The sequence below is a fragment of the Cricetulus griseus genome, chromosome 3 (assembly GCF_003668045.3).
Source record: "Cricetulus griseus strain 17A/GY chromosome 3, alternate assembly CriGri-PICRH-1.0, whole genome shotgun sequence".
NCBI classification, from domain to species: Eukaryota; Metazoa; Chordata; class Mammalia; order Rodentia; family Cricetidae; genus Cricetulus; species Cricetulus griseus.
Genome location: NC_048596.1, coordinates 274,253,991 through 274,270,368, shown reverse-complemented (window position 1 = coordinate 274,270,368; position 16,378 = coordinate 274,253,991). Strand labels below are relative to the sequence as shown.

At 40.0% G+C, this 16,378-nt stretch overlaps 1 protein-coding gene across 9 annotated transcripts in view; it reads right to left on the bottom strand.

The window, feature by feature from the left end:
• Nsd1 (nuclear receptor binding SET domain protein 1) overlaps positions 1-16,378 on the bottom strand; it is a 108,999-nt gene that overhangs the window by 38,297 nt on the left and 54,324 nt on the right. For all 9 annotated transcript variants that reach the window (XR_004769426.1, XM_027409806.2, XM_035442990.1 and 6 more), the window contains 3 exons: positions 12,872-12,947; positions 5,751-5,869; positions 4,715-4,858 (listed from right to left, as the gene is read on the bottom strand). Coding sequence is in view for 8 of the 9 variants with exons in the window: in XM_027409806.2 (XP_027265607.1) it covers positions 4,715-4,858; positions 5,751-5,869; positions 12,872-12,947 (339 nt within the window). In the remaining variant the exon portion in view is untranslated. The remainder of the gene's footprint in view (positions 1-4,714; positions 4,859-5,750; positions 5,870-12,871; positions 12,948-16,378) is intronic.

Below are 16,378 nucleotides of genomic sequence, written 5' to 3'. Positions count from 1 at the left end.
ATATTTAATAATTACTTCCTATGTGCCAGTCAAAAGATGGTTTTGATGGGGGAGAGATAACACAAACCAATAAAAAAAACAAAACAAAACAAAACAAAAAAAACCAGTTGTCTTAGTTACTTTTCTTGTTGCTGTGATAAAGTACCCCATAAAGGCAATTTAAGAGAGAAAGGTTTATTCTGGCTCACAGTTCAAGATACAGTCAGTCTACCGTGGGGGGGGGGGTGTCAAAGTAACAGGAGTTTGATGCAGCCGGTCACACACACATCATCCAAAATCACCAACCAGAAAGCAATGACCTGCTTTATCTCAGCTCACAGCCTGGAACCTCAGCCATGAGAATGGCATCATCCACAGTGGGCAAATTTCCCCACTTTATTTAATTAACCCAATCAAGATGATCCCTTATAGGCAAGACCATGAATCCCTTACAGGTGTACCTGGAGGTGATTCCAAATCCGGTCAAATCGATAATTAACACTAATAACACAGGAAAGAGATCAGATAATAATCAGTATTAGGTAGAGATGCTCTCATTTGTGTAGCTAACCTCTTGGGTTGGCGTTTTCCTTCTAGTACTTTCTGTAGGGCTGGGCTTGAGGATAGGTATTTGCTTAAAATTTTTTGTTTTTTGTTTTTTTTGTTTTGTTTTGTTTTGTTTTGAGTCAGGGCTTCTCTGTGGCTTTGGAGGCTGTCCTGGAACTAGCTCTTGTAGACCAGGCTGGTCTTGAACTCACAGAGATCCACCTGTCTCTGCCTCCTGATTAGTGTTCGACACCAACGCCCAGCTTAGAGATTTCAAATAGCTTACTTGGCTTTGGTTATGAGGATAACACCTTAGGTCAGGGTCTGAACAAGTTAGGCTGTGAAGAGACAAAGTCAGGTAGCACAAAACCCACAGGTAGGAAAATGTGATTGGAAAAAAAAAAAAAAGTCAAATAAAGCCACCATTATTTTTACTAAAGTGAAAACAGGTCACAATTGGCAGAAAGTGACATAAAAAAAGACAAGGGTCCATAATTTCATGCTGTATTCTAATTGCAAAGAAGGACCATTGGAGAGCTTTGCCAAATAAAGGCTGAACTCCATGCTCATTTTAAAAAGATCCCTATAGCCGCTTATTGGAAGATGAATCCAAGAACAAAGTTAAGAGGACACAAACCAGAGAGCTGTGCAGGGCAGTTCAGCCTTTGGGACCTGGTACTAACAGTACCAGAATAAGAGCCCTTTGTGAGGTATCTCAAATTATTTCATAAAAAACATATCCCCTTGTACCCCTCTCACTGGGAACCAAACAAAGCTTTGGGACCACCAAGAAAGAGGGACATCACATCACTGATAGTCTCATGGAAGACATGGTGTCACTAAAGGGAAGAAGAGCCTGATGAAATGAGGATATTATCTCTCATTACTTTTTATCCCGTTTGTATGTACACACTAACAAAAATAAGCCTTATACTATCAACTAGGAACACCCTCATACCAAAATATGTGAACACTCAAGTCCTCCATACAAAATAACAAAGAAACCTGCATATTACATACACAATCCTTTTGTATACATTAAAACACTTATAAATTATAACACATTTTATAGCATACATGCTATGTAAATAGCTGCACCTTGAAAAACAGTATAACAACAAAGAATCTGTATGAGGCTGAGGAGATGACTTAGCAAAGTCCTTGCTGTGCAAGCATGAGGAACTAAGTACAACCCCTAAAACCCACACAAAAAGCTGGGCATGGTGGCATACACTTGTAAACCCATGCTGGGGAAACAGATGGACAAATTCCTGGGTCTTGCTGGCCAGCCAGCCTACCTAAACAGCAAAGCCTAAATCCCAGTGAGAGACCCTGCCTCAAAAATCAAAATGGATAGGGCTTGGCATGGCAGTGCACATCTTTAATCCCAGCACTGATGAGGCAGAGGTAGGAGTATCTCTATCAGTTTCAGGAGAGCTAGGTCTATCTATGGAGCTCCAAGTCAGCCCAGGCTACATAGTAAGACTCTGTCTCAAGGCAAAAGAAGAAAACAAGTGGACACCCCCAGAGGCACGACAGCCTGCTTTTGACTTCTGGCTTTGACCATGCATAGGCACATATGTATGCTCACACACATATACACACACAGTCACAAAATACAAACACCTGCACACATGTTTGTGTGTACCCCTCCCAATAAATCTGTATATGTTCAGTACAGACTCACCCATCAACTACTACAGTACACATCATAAACAATATAAACAAACTTTCCCAAAGCATTTTTCCATCTATACAATTTGTTGAATCCACAGAAACCAAAATGTACTATCTGTAACAAATCAAAGAAACAGCCAGTTGATGGTGGTGCACACCTTCAATCCCAGTGCCACGGGAGGCAGAGGCAGGGGGATATCCGCGTTCAAGTCCAGCCTGGTCTACAGAGTGAGTTCCAGGACAGCCAGGGCTATAAAGAGAAAGGTAAGAGTAGGTAGGGCCTTGATAAAGTGGAAATTACTTATTCTCAAGTATTTGACTTTCCTATTATCTATTACTCCCAAAGAACTTAAAAAAAAATTCCTGTTTTATATAATAACAGTTTTCATACAGTAAGCAAATTCACATTCAGTTTAAAATATAAATAATACATACAAAATGGATACATTTTTCAAATTAACTACATGGTTTACCATAACCTCTTAGTAAAAAGATAACCATACCAATTACCTTTGAACTTGAGAAAGGAAGTGCTACAAATACATTCCATCAGGACCACAAATGCATGCATATTACATCATCCCAGCAAACGGGGGCCACTGGGCTACCCTACCCTCTGTACCTACTCCTATGCCACACACATTGTTGAAATGGCTATCAACTGCATCCTGACTGTGTCTCCCTCCTAAGCGCTGGAATTACAGATGTGTGCAACCATAGCAAGCTTGATGAAAAAAACAAAAACAAAAAAACAAAAACAAAACAAAAAAACCTGACAGGGTCTCACTGTATAGCCTCTCAATGACTTGGAATTCCATTTGTAGACTATTAGGCTGACCTCAAACTCAAGAGATCCACCTGGCTCTGTCTTGTGAGTGCTAAGACAAAATATGAGTAACACCTTGACTGTCAAATATTCTTTTAAAAACTGATCTGACTTGTTCTATCAATAATTAATGAATGTAACTACTTTTCAGGATCAACACTGCATTTGGAAGTTAGTCCAAATACGGAAAACATCCCCACCCCAAAGAAATAGGCTCTTTCTAGCAGTGACAGTCTTGGAACTCAGTAGACCAGGCTGGCCTTGAACTAAGAGGTCTGCCTGCCATGGCCTCCACAGTGCTGGGATTCAAGGCGTGCAACACTCTGCCCGGCCGAGGTAAACATTCTTAATGTAATGACATAATGACAATGCAGAGACAATGGGATAAAACTGTATCTGTCTGGGCCTGGGTTTACTTTTTAGTTGTTTCAATTAGCAACAATAGGATTCAGGCAGGATGGAGGCCAAAGCAGGCAGACCTCTGTGAGTCTCAGGCCAGCCTGGTCAACACAGCAAGTTCCCAGCCAGCCAGGGTTACTGAGTGAGATCCCATCTCAAAAAACAAAAACAAAAACCCACCAACAAATAAATAAACAGAGCAGCAGAGGAAATGAAATGTATGAATCAGTAATGCACTTGCCTGGTAAGCATGGGACCTGAGTTCAAATTCAAACAAGCACCCAGTATGCTTACAATCCTAGCAATGGTGAGGTGTGAGCAAACCACACACAGGTCCCCCAGATGGTCATGGTCAAGGTGGCCTGGCCAATGCACCTAAGTGCCAAGTGACAGGCCTCGTTTCAAACGTAAGTGTTGGTCACATGAGGCTCTCCACTCAAAGCTGTCCTCTCACCTCCATCCGTTATGCCCACATCCACCCACATGCACACACGCACACACATACACACGCGTACCAAAGCATCAGGTTTTCATAATGCCAGATTTTAAGAATTTACAAAAGTATATCAAGGAACTGACAACTCACAAAGCCACATAAACACAAAGAAATAGCATAGCAGTTAGGACTCAAAACAACTAGGTTTGAATCCAGGATGCACCATGACTACATGAAACCAACTTAATCTCTTGTGTAGTTCAGTTTCTCAGATGCATAATGGGGATAATAAACAAACTCTACCTTAAAAGGTTGTGAGGATTAATGAATGATGCAATGTTTATAAGTTACAAGACTAGACAGTGAATATTGTACAAATATTCACCAAATAAAAGAAAAAATTAGAAAAAAAAATATATAAAACAACCCTTAGAATGTACCTAATTTAAGAAAAAAAACGTCAGTTGAGTATGGGGTACACACCTAAAATCCCAGTATTTGGGAGGTGGAAGCAGAAGGACAGTTTAGGGCTAGCCTGGGCTATGTGTGACTCTGAAAAACTTAGCCCCCCCCCCCAAAAAAAACAAAAGCCTAAGGAGGGGGAAGAGAGGTAGGAAAGGAGGAGGAGGCGAGTCACACTGTGACAGGTGGAGGACAAGGGCAGACTGTAACCAATATTCAATTAATTCCTTCTCTTTGTTTTTCAAAGGAGACAAAAGAATTACAGCCTTAAAGAGACTCCTCAGGAGCCATCCGTAACCATTTTCTCTGAGATAAGGTCTTTAAGAGAGATACAGGGGGTTTCTCAAAAAGTACACACGCAACACAAATATAAGACAAACATCTCCTACCTGGCAAACATTCTCCTTGAGTGCTGCCCCTCCACCTCGTTCACCCTGCAACTTTTTGGATGCAGACATCCCGGGATCGTGCTCTACACCGTCTTCAAGAAGCTCCTTGGGGCTGGCAGCCGTTCTGTGAACCATCAGCTCTCCCTTGCAGAGAAAAAACAAGGCCCCACGTCTGTATTATTGATGTCTCCTCCATCTGACCCCTCCGCCCTCTGGGCTGCTATTTGTCTAGCCATTAAGCACTTACAGATGTTCAGCCAATCACGCGGGCGGACTGCATGCAATGTTAGTTCTAACCCTGCTGTGATTGGACGGGTAGTGGGCGCCTCATGCCCTGCCACTAACTGCTCTGAGGCTGTTCCACTGGAACTTTTTGAGCTGTTCCATTTAAAGGTTTCACTAAGGGAGAGAAAACATTCTTAAGTTTATTTGATTACTTATTTATCCTTCCAAGATCCGTGTTTCCTAGGCAATGCCCCCTTGGGCATTCTATTCAAATTAGAAAGAAAACACTCAGCAACAGCAGCATCTGTGATGCTCACTCACTAAATCTAATTCTATTTTTAACTTGAATTCAAAAGCTATACATAGCATCAATGACTACATTGATGCTCTGTAAAGACAGTTTTAAATGCTTGTCAAAAGCTGATGTTTATAAACATCCCAAATTAAGCAACTGATATCAAGAAACAAGCATGTGGAATTTCCCCTTAACTGCAGCAGTCTTCACTTTTACAGGGCATTATCTAGGTTCATTCAGACTATTTGGTTACTTAGGCTGTACTCTCTTGTTTTAGAACTACTTTACGTACGTATACTGTATCTGCTATCTCAAGCACAGGATATTGTCTTTTAATGGGGCCATTATCTAAGTTGCAATATGTATTTTGCTAGGATTGGGATCTCTATAAAGTCAAGATTCTTTATACCTAATTAATCATCTCAGTAGAACACTATTCTTAGATGGGGTGGGGGGGCTTCTAGTGTGAAAGGTGATTCTCAGAGGAAGATCAGGAAGTGAGGAACTGAGCAATACCTCAGCGCATGAAGCCTCTCTGGAGGAGCCCTCCTTTTTCACTTTTTTATAGTGCACTTTGGCTGTAACATGCCTCTGTCGTTTTCGTTTTCTTGGTTTATCAAATATCTTGGTTGTGCCTGCAACAGGAAAACAAATGTTACCTAGTTAGCTAGCTACTCAAATATATGACCAACAACTTTTATCCTTAAATTAAGGATCCTTAAAATTTTTGGTAAATTAAAGTAAAACCTAACTTAAAATTTATAACTGAAATGTCTAGAATATTTAAACAGATGTATCATTCATTCATTCATTCATTCATTCATTCATAGGAGAGAGTCTCTCCTGGCTGTAGATTGGAGAGGACACTTGCCTGTACTGGGATTAAGGTGTGTACCATCATCCCCAGCAGTAACACGTTTTATCTTCTTAGAAAACTATTACTTAAGACATAAAGCTAAAAGCTGGTATTTTTTCCTCCAAACAATCATAGCTTTGGTTATTTGTAACTTAATCACTTAACAAAAAGGGCCAATAAAGGAAGAAATAGCAATAAAACAATAAATTTCAAAAACATTTTCCTTATTTAATGTGTTTAAGTGTATGCCTGGATGTTTGTGCACACGGGGCTGAGGGTGGCTTGAAAAGGATGCTGTATTTCCCTGGAGCTGAAAGTAGGCAGTGTGAGTGCTTTGAATGGGTGCTAGGAACTTATTCCAGCAAATTAAGGTGGGAGACAGGAATGGTGGTTCACACATGTAACCCAAGCACTGAAGGAGGCTAAAGAAAGAAGATATGTATTTGTAGCCAGGCTCAGCTATACAGTTAAATTCCAGATAAGCCCAGACTTTAAGTGTCATAAAGCAGAAAATAAGTCAAAAAAGAATGAAGATGGAGACAGGCAATAATTGTGTAATGGAGGCAGGAAATGGCCGCCTTACACTGTGAGACTAAAATTAGGGTCATTTAGTGGTAGGACGCCTTTTAACATTCAACACTTACAATGAATGTCACCTCATCCGGCACAAGTAGAAAAAGAAACTATAGTTCCTTATTTACATTCTTTGTTATAGAAACACCAAAGGAAATATAAACAGGCATTTCATAACATGTTCTATGATACTTACCAAGTTAGTTAAATCTTCAGTATGTGAGATCAGTGTTTAACACGCACTCAGCACTCAACAAATACTTGCCGTGTCTTAGAATACAAAGCCCTTAACACTATTCTGAGGACCCAGACCTGCTGCACCCGGTGAGCTGGCTACTCCCTGAGGTCACCACCACCTTCTCTACACCACTCCTGCACATCCTTTTCAGGTAGCAGCATCTTCTTCAGTTATTTCCAGCAGAGCTAAATAGACCTTGCCCATGTCCGACATACACTGCTTTAATATTTTACAATGGTGATGTGTTAACACTAAAATTTTCTCCTGTGACTGGCTGCCTTAAGGAAGCAAGGTGTTAGTAAATCTTTCCACTTCCATGCTAATCCGGAAGCCTAACTCACTGAACAAAGTGTCCCTATGCTAATCCGGAAGCCTAACTCACTGAACAAAGTGTCCCTGCTGCTCCAGGCTTTCTCAGGGATATCTCCCTGACCTCAGAATAGCCTCCAAGAGCTTCTGAGGGTTTATCAGGAATTCTGAAAAACATTCTGAGTGCTGGCTATGGAGATACACAGAGCTTCTAGACATTTGACAGTCATGCCCAGCTTTGGTGCATTTTCATCTTGGAGTATATCCACTATTTTCTCATTTACTTTTATTTTTTTGTTACAGGGTCTCACATGTCCTTGGTTGGCCCAGAATTTAATATATGCAGACCAGGCTGGACTTGAACTAGCCTTTTGTGAGCTATGCTTAGGAGCATGCACCACATACCAGCTCTTTCTATTTGTGTGTACATAGACTCACTGAAGACAGGCAGAGTTACTAGACCTTTTGGAGCTGGAGGCAAAAATGTTGGTAAGCTGCTCCATATGGGTACAGGATCTCAGAGTAGTAAATGCTCTTAACTGCTGTCACTACTTCTCCAACCCTTGCTTTCACCATTTAAAAAAAAACTTTCCTCTAATTTTAAAGTGCTTAAGTGCAGAATTATAAAATGCAGAAGTAAAAAATTTCCATCATCTTTTACTTTAAAACTCATCTGAAAGAGCATATTACAGACCTTTAAAATGCAATTGACATTGTGGTTAGCTTTTTCTATCCAAAGTATGTTAACTTGCTTACTATATAGTATTCCATTTCCTTACCATACATACTCTATTTGAACTATTTTAGGCTGTTTCATTATGCTCTGCTATAATCAGTGCTGTAGTCGCACTTTTTTTTTTTTTGGTGTGGTTTTTTGTTTTTCACAATGGGGTTTCTCTGTGTAGCCCTGGCTGTTCTGAACTCACTCTGTAGACCAGGCTGGCCTCAAACTCACAAAGATCCATCTGCCTCTGCCTCCAGAGGGCAGAGATTAAAGGTGTGCGCCACCACCATCTGGCTTGCAGTTACAATCTTTATCCTCCTATCATTAGAACAGTTTTTTTCTGATGTTCTAGAACAGGTCTTACTCTGTGGCTCAGGCTGACATCACACCAATGGCAGTCCTTCTGCTAAATCTTCCAGAATGCTGAGATCACAAGTATGTGCCATCAAACCATCTGGTACCAAGGATTTAACAAACAGTGCTTCTTGCATGTTTGGCAAGCACTCTGCCAAATGAACTCTACCTGTGGTCCCTAAGCTTAGTGTCTTAACAAAGACAAGGATTTACACAGCTTACACAGCATAGGCCTTTTCTTAAAGGGGGATAACATTCCAAAGACTGTGTAATCAGACTTAAGAGGCAATGTCAGCCTGCCTACTCAGGGAAGTCCTTGGACAATGATCCCAGAGTCAATTAGTTTTTTGCTTGGATTACTGACCTCAAGCTCTCTGGTATATTCTGTAACTGTGGCATTCCTGACTTAATAGGACAAGACATAGACTTTGAAAATCATGACCTATTTATACCTATGGATAATTTAATAAGACTTAAGGCTGATACCTACTTTAGCATTTGTAGTATAATTTGTTTGGATATCAGATATAATTTTAATAGAGTAGCAATGTTGTACACAATACTTAAAAATGGTTTGTCTCTTCAAAATAATTCTATCATCTGTTCACAAATGCTGTGTGTGTAGGTACAGACATACTATAGCACACAGAGAACAGAGAAGGGGCCTGGCAATCAAAGGTAAGATTATCAAGACATGCAGAAACTGCCTTTAGCCACTAAAGACATCTTTACTATACCTGATCTGCAATCTTAATTCAGTTAAAATACTTTATACTGCACAAGAACAAACAACTGGTATTAAAAACATCACTCTAAAGCATCTGTCTAAAAGTCACATTATATATGCTGGGTATATAACTCATGTGGGTATAGGTTGTCTGTCAGAACCCTTAACTAGCTCTGCATGGTCCCACATCCTAGCATCTGAGAGGCTGAGACAGGTGGATGTCTGTGAGTTCAAGGCCAGCCTGGTCTATTAACTGAGTCCCAGGGCAGTCAAGGCTACATAATGAGACCCTCTTTTAAAAAAGAAACTTTACTGTACAGTTTGCACAGTGTTCAGTTCTTGATTCCAGTCTGGCTGTCAATAATCACCTCAAACAGTAAAACTCTGGACTCTTAGATTTCATCTTACCATTTCTTCTTAACATTCTTGATGCTGTTTTTGTTTTCTCCTTGTTTTATTTTTGGTTTTTCTAAACAGGGTTTCACTGCAGCCCTTGTGGTGATATTTGTTTATGATATGCATGAATATCAGAGTGCAGAGCTAAGCCACTAGTTAGCCATAGAAGCCAGGCAGTGGTGGCACACACCTTTAATCCCAGCACTGTGGAGGCAGAGGCAGATGGATCTCTGTGAGTTCAAGGCCACCCTGGGCTACATGAGACTGACTCTGTCTAAAAGAGAAACAGAGCTCACACAAAGGTGACCCCAGCCCTTGGGATCCCAGGCCTTTAATCCCAGCACAAGGGAGGTAGAGACAGGGGTGATATGGCTGAGCTGAGAGAGGAATATAAGATGGGAGGAGACAAGAGCTCAATGCAGTCTGAGCAGCCAGTCTGAGGACAGGATCACCCCTTTGGCCTGAGCATTGGTAGAAGTAAGGACTCTAGTAGCTGGCTCTCCTGCATCTCTGATCCTTCAGCTTTCACCACCAACTCCCATAGCTAACTCTGGGTTTTTATTATTAAGACCAATTAGAATTCATGCTACAAGACCTGCCTATCCTGGAACTAGTTCTGTTGACCAGGCTGGGCTCGAACTCAGAGACCCACCTGCCTCTGCCTCCCAAGTGATAGGATTAAAGGGATGAGCCGCCACACTAGGCATTTGTGCTTAACCTTTATGTGCTCTTAAAATCAGATTTATTGTGAACAAATCTGTATCTACTTTAAAGTACTAAAATCAGGAGTGGGGAGGAATCTTTAAAAAAATAAAAAGTTCCAAGACATTTAGACATAATTAATGAGACTATTATCAATACTACTGTTACTGATCTTTATGGAGATGAGAAGTTACTAGAATAGGTAATAGTCCAAGAAAAATTAAGGTAAGGATAGTTTGTCTTTCTACTGAAAGTGCTAAGGAGGGAATTCATGTCTCATGTACAGTGGGCAAAAGTGCTCTATCATGAGTTAAGAGTTATTTGTCTTACATAGCTGACTGGCCTGGGATGCACTACAGAAACCAGGCTGGCCTTTAACTCTCAGAGACACACCTGTCTCACCTCACCAAGCAGTGGGGTTATCAGTGTATCCTACCTTGCCCAACTATAGGTACAAAATCCTTATGCACTGAACCATGTAGGTGAAATTTGCAAAGAACAGAGCTTATAAAGGTTTTATTTATTTTTAATGTGCATTGGTATTTTCCCTGTAAGTACATCTGGGTGAGGGTGTAGGGTCCCCTGAAACTGGAGTTGTTATGAACTGCCATGTGGGTGCTGGGAATTCAACCTGGGAACTCTGGAAAAGCAGACAGTATTCTTAACTGATGAGTCATCTCTTCAGTCCCCAGCTTATAAAGGTTTTTAAAAATAAATAAAACAAAACATTAAGGTAGCAGAACAGAACTGACATTATCTTCAAGCCATTTATGTTAAAAGCTAGCAAACTGATGGACAGGCGATTCTAATTGCCCATGACTGAAATCACCAACTCATTTGCTAACATACTTAACAACAATGGATCATGGTCTCAGAAATGTACATCCAAGATTTTGCCAGCAGAGCAAATTTAGTGCCATGTGCTCAAATTTCAATAATGACTCTAAAGTCAGAACACAGTTTGTGAAATTTAAATTGAAAGAAAAACAAGCCCTTAAGAGTCATTATAGGGGATAGGCTTGGTAGCACATGCCTTTAATTACAGCATTTGGGAGGCAAAAGCAGACAGATCTCTGTGAAGTGAGAAGCCAGCTTGATCTACATTCAGTTTCAGTACAGCCAGGACTAAATAAAGAGACCCTGTGTAAAAAAACAAACAAAGAAACAAACAGGACGGTGACAGCTATATCTTCAAAACAAAAGAAACTTCTACAGACTGGTCTACAGAATGTGTACAAGGCCAGTCAGGGCTACAAAGTGAGACTATGCCTTTAAAAAGGACAATTCAACTACCGGATAAGGAAATGGAGAATTCAAGCTGGAACTGAGTGGTGAGCTTCCTCCATGTTAGCCAGCTTTCACACTGCTAGGAGGTCCCATCATTGTGCTAGGGAAGCTACAGAGCTTGCCAAACCAGATATGCCTACTGGCACCAAAAACAGTGACATGACTAGTCTAATAGTGGAGTAACCAGCCACTTCTTGAATGGATTTGAGGCCTGCTCCACTGGATAAAATTCCTAATTGGTGCTATAAAAATAATCAAAAGCCCTTGACTAGGAAGGTCACAGGCCTAAGAAGGGAGGAAGAGAATACCTTAGTTTGTTGTTTTTTGTTGTACAACATGTTGCCAAGCTACTTTCTAATGTCTATGCTTATACCCATAGATCAATGTTGCTTTTAGCCTTGAGCAGAGATTTCTCTTGCAGTGGGTAGTAGTTAATACAGACAACAGGTCAAAGTACAGAAAACCAGTGGCTGTCAAAAGAGTACTGAAGCCTAACTAAAGAGCACATCAACATCAACCCAACTAAAGACTGGGAAAGACTGTGAAATAAGGGACAGAATGACTGTCAGAGCCAGGGAAACAAAGAATGCTGTTAAACTCTGTCTTCTAGATATGGCATGGCCACTATATTCATGAACTCATAGCAGCTATGATTATGGACATAAAATGGGTTCTGTCAACAATCCATGAAGTAGGGAGGGACTTATGAGATCCCCCACCTTTCCCGAAGGAATTACTCAAAGCTAATAACAGCTGAGGGGAAAGTATTTTTCTTCATGGTATACAATCTAGTACCTTGCCCATTTCCTGTCATTAACACCCCACCTATGTTCATGCAGAAAGCTAACTGAAACCACTATGTCATGGGGAAAAACAACAACAACAACAACAACAACAACAACATGAATGTGGCTGGGGATTCATGGGGCAGAAGATTACAGTGAGGACAGAAAAGGAGGGAGCTACAATGGAACAGGACAAACATGTGCTCTCTCTTTCAAGCATATGCTAGCTGATCAATGGTCACTCATGTACCAGAAAAAACTAATGACAATTTAGATGTGATAATAAACACTAAAACAATTTCTGAAGGGCAACTCAGATGATTTATGATTTTCCTCTCAAACTGTACTAACAAAGAAATCAAAACTGGAAAAAACGCTATAAAATTAACGGTACAACCTAGAGAATTAGACTGCTTAAGAAAATTAAGAAGGAATTTATATTTCACAATTGGTCGAAATATTTCCTTACTAAAAAAAAAAATAACTGAACTTCATTTAAGTAGTAACAGCACAAGACTTAAAAACAGCTGTAGATTCCTATGGCTTTCAGAAAGCATACCGTGGTCAGAAAGTCTCAAAACTATAATTGTGCTGGTTCATAACTTTATACGTGAAAGCACCTTTCCAGTCAATAATGTACTTTAAATTTGTCTGCTTTACATTTTCTTAATATCAAAAATACTCACCTCCACCAAATGCTTTCAAATGAGAAGTAGCCCGTGAGTCAACAACGCCGTTCTCCAAGCGACCCACCTCAAAGCACTGTAAGTAAGCAAAAGCAATGGGATTTACTCACATACGGAAAACTGTTCTTTAGCACCTCCTGCGCCAAAGTGAAGGAGAGCTACTGCCATAGCAACAAATCCTGGGTTATTCTGGCAACTTCTACTATCAGCATAATACTTTAAGCACTCAGGAAGCTGAAGCAGGAGGACCACAACTTATAGTTGGAGATTGGATAACGAGATGTTGTCTTAAAGCAGAAGAAATAAAAAAATAAAAAATAAAACAGCAAAAGACAAGGATCATACTGGCTGTGGCGGTGCATCAGGAGTTCAAGGTCACCCTCAGCTACCTAGGGAATATTAAGCCATCCTGTCTACATGAGAGCCTGTCTTAATTCTGTGTTTTCACATGTAATATGCATAGATACACACACATACACACACACACACACACACACATAAACTGAAGCTTCAAATGAGAAACAAGTATGAAATACTTTGCCAGAACCATGCCATCACATACAAGGACCCAACCCCCTCTGTATGACCAAGTTTAGTGTATGTCCTGTTATACTACACCAAACAGAATTGACAAACTCACTCAATGAACACTCAACAGTAAAACGACTCAAAATCAAGGAATAACATGACAACTTACCACTACAGATTAAAGTTATCATTAAATCCCAAAAATGAAGTGGAGAACTCTATTTGGAAGGAGAAAGGGGATGAATGGGGGGGGGGGGTTGCTACGGGGTACTGGAAGCAGAATGGAAGAGGGGAAGGACTTGGAGCAATGGACAATGTAACACAGGTACCAAAATGTCATAATTTAGCCCATTACTTTGTACTAAACCTCAAAGTTTAGAAAAAGGAAAGAAAACAATACCTGGCTATAGTCCTTAAATAAATGATATACTATTAATACGAAAATAAGCACTTCCAGGGAAGAGGTGGTGCATGCCTTTAGTTCTAGTATTTGGGAGGCAGAGGCAGGTGGATCTCTGAGTTCAAGGCCAGCCTGGTCTACACAATGAGTTCTAGGACAGCCAGGGCTACGCAGAGGAAATCCTGTCTCAAATAAATAAATAAATAAATAAATAAATAAATAAATAAATAAATAAGAAAAAGAAAAGGAGAGAAAGGAAAAGGAACACCCAAACAGGGTGATCTTTTGGCTGTAACACTGCTGTTACACCCACACGGCAGCTGCAGCTCAGTGTCAAGAGTCTCTGCCCACCACGTATGAAGGCCTGGGTAAATAGAGTCCTAAGCTTCTCGTAAAAATACAAATGCAAAACTCCCAAGCACTATGGCACATGCCTATAATCATGCCTAAAATTCCATCACTTAGTAGGTTAGGGCAGGAGGACTGATAGTTTGAAGTCATCCTAGGATATACAGATGACTCTGCCATAAATAGTTATTTTTCTTCAAGAAATTAAGACATAATGTTACATTAGGTGGAAAAAGGTACACAGGCTGCATACAAAGACCATGTCTCAAAATAAAAGTAATTAAAATGAAGTATAAAGCACAAATACATTTTTTAACAAGTCAAATGAAATAAGCTGGCATGCAGAAAAAATTAGCCTTAGAACAGGATTATAACACTTAAGCTTGCTCCAGTTAAGCAAGGACAGAAGCATAGAAACTATGATTTTATAATATTTTTATATCTTTCTGAGACTCACTGGAAATATTTTGTGTTATTGGGGAGGAATGTGTGCATGTAGCTACAGGGGATGAAGGAGGTCAGAGGAGTTGGTTCTTTCCCTTCCTTCATGTGTTTTGAGAATCAAATTCAGGTCAACAGGTGTGGTAGTAAGTCCTTTACTCTCTAAGCCATCCTTCCAGCCAGACTTCTAAACAATCAATACCAGTCATTTTTGATAATAGAATTACACTATCACTAAAAAGCAACCCTGTAACTGCAAAATCATGATTTCAAATATTTGAACTTAAAGAGATTATAATACAGCTAAGTCATTTCTTGGGTGTTATACAGAAATACTATCAAAGTAGACCAGCAGCTTATAAGCACACATAAATGCAGAGTCTGACAGCATTCACAAATTCAGACCAGACAAAATCCCAGCACAGAGAAGAGGAGATGGACACCAAGTCCTACTGCTAGTCAAGCAGATATTGCATTTAACTGCTAATGGGTAAGCTGCAGTTAGTTTTATTAATGCAGTAACGCTTGATACATCAAACATACTCCAAGGTAAGCACCAACGCCAGGAATAGTTGGTCAACACAAACCAGACTCCATGTTCTTTTATTTTACTTCCAAAATTATTTATTTGCTTATGAGAGACAGGGAGAAAGAACATGAGGTTGACTGGGTACAGGAGTGGGGGAGCGATCTAAGAGGAATTGGGAGAGGGGAATGAATATGATCAACATACAATGTATATAGATATAGTGTATCAAAAAATAAAGGGAAAAGGGGGGGCAAAATATGTCTGAGAACGCATGCGGAGTACTAGTGAGCTCTCGGCTTAATTTCTAATACTGCAGAAAGGAAAGAAAGAGAAAAACAAAACAAAACAAAAAACACCTGATACCAGCTCACATCAAGGCAATATGTATATATATATATATTGCCCTTACCACTACCCTGCCACAAGGGAAATGTCTGAAATCTTCCCTTTGGATTATTGAAAATACAAATACTACATCTAACTGCTTTCTCCTACATATAGCATAACACATAATAAAATAAAATTTTTAATTGGCCACATGACAAAACATTAAAATAAATTGTGTGAATGTGGGTTCCTTCCTTCTCTTCCTTAAAATATCTTATTTGGGGCTGGAGAGATGGCTCAGATGTTAAGAGCACCGACTGCTCTTCCAGAGGTCCTGAGTTCAATTCTCAGCAACCACATGGTGGCTTACAACCATCTGTTATGAGATCTGGTGCCCTCTTCTGGTGTGCAGATATACATGGAAGCAGAATATTGTACACATAATAAATAAATAAAATCTTAAAAAAAATATCTTATTTGTACGTCCATACCGGAGTTCCTGTCTTGTTCATATATATCTCGTGCATAAGCAGTCCCTCCCTTTGCGTTTTTATGCATGTATTTTACTGGACATCCGCTTCTACGGGGACTATTTTTATCACAATGCAGATTTGCTTTGCACAGTGCTTCTCACTAATCAACTTCCCCAGCTCTGCTGAAAAGCTGGTCTCCACTTCTGCACCAGTAGACAATGCTTCTCCAGCAATTCTTAGATATTCCAGTCCAAACCTATTCTTAAATCTCTGTAGCTAAATTTTATTTACAATACATGTCTGTGTTTTGCCTTTTCCAGTTATTTTTATAATAGCTCAATTCTCATAACACACCTCTATGCCATTAAGTGGAACACATTTTCTGGTTTGTGTGTTCTACCCTCAAATGCAACACCTTTTCCATTTTCACTGGGCACTTATTACACACTTCTAGCTGTAAC